Raw genomic sequence first — 7,500 nt, forward strand, 5'->3', positions numbered from 1 at the left:
ATAATATAATAATATATATATTTTACTGTATATTTTATTTGGCTGTTTAACACGCTGATTTACTGATAATGGGGGAAAAAAAATATAAAATAAAATAAAATAAAATAAAATACTTCTAGGCTGATTGGAGTCTCTAAATTGCCCGTAGTGCGTGAAATGCATGAGTGAATGTGTGTGTGTGTGCCCTGTGATGGGTTGGCACTCTGTCCAGGGTGTATCCTGCCTTGATGCCCAATGACGCCTGTGACCCGAGGATAGATCGGATAAGCGGAAAAGACAATGAAATAAAATGAAATTAAATTAAATAAAAAAACAAATATTTTCTAGATGCAGCAGGAGAAAATAATAATAATAATTAATAAACAATGCATCTCATACTACTAATAATAAATGATAATAATTAATAAATAATAATAAATACTACCACTTAAATACTAAAATTACTACTACTAAAGATAATTAATAATAATGAATAGTAAATAATAAAAAATAAATAAATAACAATAATAATTAATTAATTAATAATAAAATAAATAAATAATAATAATAATTAATTACTACTAATCAAAATACTACACCTACTACAACTACTACTAAATAATAAATTAAAACAGTTCATAAATAAAAAATAAAAATTAATTTAATTAATTAATTAAAATAAATAAATTAATAAAATTAATAATAAAATAAAAAACTAATCATAATTCATTTATAATAATAAATACTACTACTGATAATAATAATAAATTCATATCTGCGATATGGCTTGCTGTATTGTGTGTGTGTGTGTGTGTGTGTGTGTGTGTGTGTGTGTGTGTGTGTGTGTGTGTGTGTGTGTGTGTGTGTGTGTGTGTGAGTGTGTGTGTGTGTGTGTGTGTGAGTGTGTGTGTGAGTGTGTGTGTGAGTGTGTGTGTGTGTGTGTGTGAGCCATGCTGCAAAAATGCAGAACTGCTTTTGGCGATCACAGAATCCTAACTGTGTGTGTGTGTGTGTGTATGAGACAGACACACAGAGAGAGAGAGAGAGAGAGAGAGAGAGAGAGAGAGAGAGAGAGAGAGAGAGAGACAGACAGACTTACTGCAAAAATGCAGAACTCCTTTTGGCAATCACAGAACACTAACTTTGTGTGTGTGTGTGTGTGTTATGTTTTCTTACTATATTCCATTTGTAGCATAAAAGAGAGTGTTTTCTATTTCTGGACAAAAGGTTCATTTAGGGCCATAACTAACGCACTAACAACACACACACACACACACACACACACACACAGAGAGAGAGAGAGAGAGAGAGACACACTACTGAGTTCTGCAAAACACTGCTGCCCTCTGCTGGCCAAAATGGGGTAACTAATGTTTGTGTGTGTGTGTGTGTGTGTGACCCCATATAAACCACAAATAGGAAATGTTCGGTTCAGATGAAAGAGAAATAAAAAGCAGATGCTTCCTGTTTGCTTCCTGTTTATCATTCCTGCTGTAACTGAGCACAGATAAGGAAACGGTGGCTGTTGCTAGGAGACGCAGCCACGGCAACACGTCAGCACGGCGGCCATATTGGATAGGGACAGGTTGATCAGGTTTAGCCATGCGGCTGTGTCTTGATAAAACAGGACAGAACTCCACTCTTACTTTATTTTCGGGGTTTTTTACAGACATCAGTGTACAATTTATCTTCTTTATTCGTTTCATATTAACGAGACGAGATACAAAGCGAGATGCCGGTGTGTGTCTCCCTCTCTCTCTCTCTTTCTCTCTCTCTCTCTCTCTCTCTCTCTCTATACCTCTCTCTCTCCCTGTCTCTCTGTCTCTTCTCTCTGTCTCTCTATTTCTCTCTCTCTCTCTGTCTGTCTCTCTCTCTCTCTGTGTCTCTCTCTCTCTCTCTCTGTCTGTGTGTGAGTTATGAGTTCGTTATCAGAGACAGACAGACAGACAGACAGACAGATAGACGTCACCTTTGGCCTCGACAACATTGATGCATTTCCTCACAAACTTGAAGCCCACCTCGTTCAGTTCCACTGCAGAAAAAAAACACAACACAAAGCATTTAAATAAAATAAACACAATAAAACCTTCATCATCATTACACAACTATAAAACAGCACCTGATATTTACCATTTAAATTTAATTAAATTAATAAGAAAATAATAGTAATAATAATAATGATAATAATAATAATAATAAATAATTATTATTAATATTAATAAGTAAACAAATAATAAATATAACTACTACTACTACTACTACTAATAATAATAATAATAATAATAATAATAATAATAATAATAAATACTACTACAAATAATAAATAAATAAATAAAATCAACACAAAAATAAACACAATAAAACCATCATCATTACACAAAACAGCAGCATCAAATTTTACACTTAAAAATAATAATATAAAAATATACAAGATGAGTGAAAAGTCTGGCGTACTTTCGGCTTGTTTGTGAATCGGAGAATAATAAATCTACACGGGGAAAAGAAAAAAAAGAAAAAGATATCATTATAAACATTAACAACATTTGAATAAACAACACCGCTCATCTTTATCTCTTCATCTCACTCGAAACATTTTAAATCATTCCTGTTTTATTTTCTTTTATTTAACACACGAAATGTTCATTAATAAGCAAGGGGCGGAGCTAATGCGAACACATTCAAATGAGCTCCTGCTCTAGCCCCACCCACTTCTAACCACCTGAAGAAAACACCGGGCTGTTGAGTGAGAAATAAAGTGAGAGAGACAACACGAGAGAGAGAAAGAGAGAGAGAGAGAGAGAGAGAGAGACGAGTGTGGGAGGAGCTTTAAAACGGAAATAAAGTGGGGGAAAAACGAGTGTGGGCGGAGCTTTAAAGCAGGGAAATAAAGCGAAAAAGAAACAAAAGTGGGCGGAGCTTTAAAACAGGGAAATGAAGTGGGAGAGAGACGAGTGTGGGCGGAGCTTTAAAAACAGTTTTACCAACAGAGAAAGCAGAAGCTCCGCCCACATCCCCTCCACGCAGACGCTTCATTCTTTATTTATTATTTATTCTCATCATTACTCTGGTTTAATACCAAAGAAAAAAAGATCACAGGTCATAAAACCAGGAAGTAAAAAGTGCAGAACCTAATAAACCGAGTGAAAGTCCTTCACACTGCAGTAAACTGACCACACCACAGGACAGAGAGAGAGAGAGAGAGAGAGAGACAGAGACAGAGAGAGAGACAGAGAGAGAGAGAGAGAGAGAGAGAGAGAGAGAGAGACAGAGAGAGAGAGAGAGAGAGAGAGACAGAGAGAGACAGAGACAGAGAGAGAGACAGAGAGAGAGAGACAGAGAGAGAGAGAGAGACAGAGACAGAGAGAGAGAGAGAGACAGAGAGAGAGAGAGAGAGAGAGAGAGAGAGAGAGAGAGAGAGAGAGAGAGAGAGAGAGAGAGAGAGAGACAGAGAGAGAGAGAGAGAGAGAGAGAGAGAGAGAGAGAGAGAGACAGAGAGAGAGAGAGAGAGAGAGAGAGAGAGAGAGAGAGAGAGAGAGAGAGAGAGAGAGAGAGAGAGAGAGAGAGAGAGAGAGAGAGAGAGAGAGAGAGAGAGAGAGAGAGAGAGAGAGAGAGAGAGAGAGAGAGAGAGAGAGAGAGAGAGAGAGAGAGAGAGAGAGAGAGAGAGAGAGAGAGAGACAGAGAGAGAGAGAGAGAGAGAGAGAGAGAGAGAGAGAGAGAGAGAGACAGAGAGAGAGAGAGAGAGAGAGAGAGAGAGAGAGAGAGAGAGAGAGAGAGAGAGAGAGAGAGAGAGAGAGAGAGAGAGAGAGAGAGAGAGAGAGAGAGAGAGAGACAGACAGAGAGAGAGAGAGACAGAGACAGAGAGAGAGAGACAGAGACAGAGAGAGAGAGACAGAGAGAGAGAGAGACAGAGAGAGAGACTGACTTTTTCATTTATTAAATCCAATTATTCGTTCACTTTAGCAGCAAATTTCACAAGGGAAATTGAGTAAATAAATAGTTAAATAATTAAATAAATAAAGTAGTCCATTTATAAAGATAAATAAATAAATGACACATCAAAAACCTAGTTAAAAAACTATTAAAATACACAGGAAGTTAAAATAAAAGTTCATCCAAACTCACGTGTAAACAGCAGTTCATCATTTACACCAGTACACACGGCTCCCCATCACACCACAGTTCATCATTTACACCAGTACACACGGCTCCCCATCACACCACAGTTCATCATTTACACCAGTACACCACAGTTCATCTACACCAGTACACGGCTCCCATCACACCACAGTTCATCATTTACACCAGTACCAGTACACACGGCTCCCCATCACACCACAGTTCATCATTTACACCAGTACACACGGCTCCCCATCACACCACAGTTCATCATTTACACCAGTACACACGGCTCCCCATCACACCACATCAACTGGAACTTTTCAAGGTCATTCATACTTTTATAAAAGTTGAAATCAACAAAGACCCTTGTTCTGACCAGTCTCTGAAAGATTACAGTAACATCATGTTGTGTGTTCTGTGTCACTTTGTTCTTTCTGCTGGTGCAGATGGCCAGTTTCGCCTGGTCCAGGATAAAATTGACCAGCTGACACTTGAACTTTTCCTTTCTGGTGTATTTTAAACCAAAGATAAAAATCTGTGGGGTAAAAACCGTGTTAAAACACTCAAAGACACTGAAACATTAAAAAGTGGACGAAGTCTAAAACAGTTCATAAAAGCATGAAACACTGTCTCCTTCTGTAAACAAAAAGGACACTCATGTGTGACCTCTGGGTTTAAAATACAGATAAAAGCGTTTACAGAGACAATGCCATGCAGTATTCTCCACTGCAGGTCACCTGTTCTTTTAGTTAACGGTGGTTTGTACAACGTTCGCCACTCTGGCTTTACATCATCGTTCAGCCCAAGGACACTGCGCCAGGGCGTGTCTGTCCTCCCGTCTAGCCATCTCTTATTGTACACTTTTACACACAGTTTGTAGAGGCTCTTACCCGAGGCTGTGTTAAGGCCTATAGCTGTTCTTTCCCCATCTCCGAGGAGGGGACCTGAGACTTCTGACAGATTAGGTACAAGCGAAAGAACTGGACTGGGCTCACCTTCCTCAGAGCTGACCACCCCAGCGCAGTAGTCCCTGAGCTGCATGCGCTCCTCAGATGTAAGTGCTGACCTCCACCTCTGTAAAACCTGTGCAACCACACGTACAGACTTTACCCCTAGCTTTGTTGCTACATCGTCTGAGTGAGCAAAGTCCGGTCCTGACAGTTGCACCAACTGTCGTAGTGTTACAGTCCTTGTGGAGATCAATGCTCTGGTTAAGGCTGGAGAGATCCTGCTGGTGACATCCAGCCGAGCGCCATGGATGAGAGGTTCATCGAGAAGCCAGCACAGTGACAAACAGTCCTCCTTCTGCAATCTGAACTGGTTAAAAACTTTAAAAATACCTTGATAAAAAGCTGGTAATCCAGTTAAGCTTAGTTGCTTTGTGTCCATTAAAAACAGTGACCTGTCCAGACCCCATCCTCCCACTGTGTGTAGTATTCCGTTCGCAGCTGCTCTCCATGAGAGGTTCTCTGGGCCAGTGAGGAGCTTCTGTACATGACAAAGACAAAAGGCCACAGTCCTGCTGGATAAGTGGATAAGTCCTTGCCTGCTCTCTTCCTTGGGTAGGTATAGAATGCTTTGTGGTAACCAGTACAGCTTGTCCCAGAAGAAGTCCACCATCATGGCCTGCAGGTCTGCTAGAAGTTTTGGAGGGGGGTCAATACAGGCCAGTCTGTGCCATAACATTGAAGCAACTAGATTGTTTATAACCAAAGTTCTACCCTTATATGACATCTTTGGAACGAGCCATTTCCATTTATTCAGACGTCCTTTTAGCTTTTCACTTATGCCTTCCCAGTTTTTCTTAACATAGCTGCTGTCTCCCAGGTACACTCCCAAATATTTAAAACCGCCTGTTCTCCAGGTCAAATTATCCGGGAGACATGGTTCCCCACCTTTCCAATCCCCGACTAAAATGGCTTCACTTTTGTTCCAGTTTACTTTTGCAGAAGATATCACATTAAACTTAATTATGATGTCAGTTAAAATATCAATATCTCTTTGTTCAGTCACCATCACAACATCATCATCAGCATAGGCAGAAACACAGTATGGGGTATTACACCTTGGTATAGACAGACCAGAAATCTTCTTTCTTATCTGACATAGTAAAGGTTCTATGACCAGGGTGTATAACATGCCAGACAGAGAGCAGCCCTGCCTAATACCCCTATACACTTTAAAAGGCACAGATAAACCACCGTTAATTTTCAGTATGCTCTCAATGTCGCTGTACAGCACCTGGATCATGGCCTTGAACCCGGAGTTGAACCCAAAATTCTCTAACGCCCTCCACAAATACTGGTGTTCAACCCGGTCGAAAGCCTTCTCCTGGTCCATGAAAATAAGACCAGTCTTCAGCCCCAATAGCCTAGAGACGTCCAAAATGTCACGAATTAAGTGTACATTGTCGTGGATAGACCTGCCAGGCACACAGTACGTCTGGTCAAAGTGGATGACTTGCTCCATCACCTTTCCTAGCCTTGTTGCTAATGCTTTTGAGAGCACCTTGCAGTCTGTGCAGAGTAAGGAGACAGGGCGCCAGTTCCTAAGGTCAGTCTGATCTCCCTTCTTTGAGAGTAGGGTCAGGACTGCTCTACGGCTACTCAGTGGCAGTCTGCCTTCGCTTATGCTCGCCTTCAACACTTCCAGCAAGTCCTGCCCTATCACTGACCAGAAAGCCTTAAAAAAATTAACCGAAAGCCCATCGATTCCAAGTGACCGCCCATTTTGCATGCTGTTGATTGCAACCTCCAACTCATCGAGGGTCAGCTCCCTGTCCAGTTCCCTAGCTGAATCATCGGTTATTTTAGAAAGATTCCTGACAAAATCTTCCTCCACCTCCTGCACAGCTGCGAGCTCACTCCTGTACAGCTTTGAGTAAAAGCTGACTGTCTGCTTGCGAATTTCAGTGGGATCAGTTACAAGCTCCCCTGAATCTGTACGCAAAGCATGTATGAACCTTTTCTGTCCATTTTTTCTCAAGACTAAAGAAGAACTTGGAAGGAGCGTCCATCTCTGTTACGCTTTTAAAGCGCGAGCGGACCAGCGCCCCCTGCACTGTTGTGTCCAACAACTCACCCAACGCATGTTTTTTCTTTTTGAGAGCCTCAATATGGCCTCGATTTCCTGTGGACTCCACCAGACCCTGGAGTTCCACTACCTCAATCTCTAGAGCTCTAAGTGATCTGGTAATGTCCTTAGTCACATTGTGAGCGTACTGTTGACAAAACATTTGAATGTGCACTTTTGCCACATCCCACCAATCTTGCAGTGATGTAAAAGTCGGCTTCTGGGGCCTAAAAACATTCCAAAAAAATAAAACTCTCTCTAAAATTAATATCATCTAAAAGAGCAGCATTAAAATGCCAGTAGGCACTATGTGGCTTTACATTGCTCTTC

General features: G+C 40.8%; 1 protein-coding gene across 1 annotated transcript in view; it reads right to left on the minus strand.

Moving 5' to 3' along the window:
- ophn1 (oligophrenin 1) overlaps positions 1-7,500 on the minus strand; it is a 71,222-nt gene that overhangs the window by 33,671 nt on the left and 30,051 nt on the right. The window contains exons 12-13 of the mRNA XM_058382831.1: positions 2,434-2,467; positions 1,949-2,011 (exon numbers count right to left, since the gene is read on the minus strand). Coding sequence (XP_058238814.1) covers positions 1,949-2,011; positions 2,434-2,467 — 97 coding nt within the window. The remainder of the gene's footprint in view (positions 1-1,948; positions 2,012-2,433; positions 2,468-7,500) is intronic.

This window comes from Hemibagrus wyckioides, linkage group LG28, assembly GCF_019097595.1.
Source record: "Hemibagrus wyckioides isolate EC202008001 linkage group LG28, SWU_Hwy_1.0, whole genome shotgun sequence".
Classification (NCBI taxonomy): Eukaryota; Metazoa; Chordata; class Actinopteri; order Siluriformes; family Bagridae; genus Hemibagrus; species Hemibagrus wyckioides.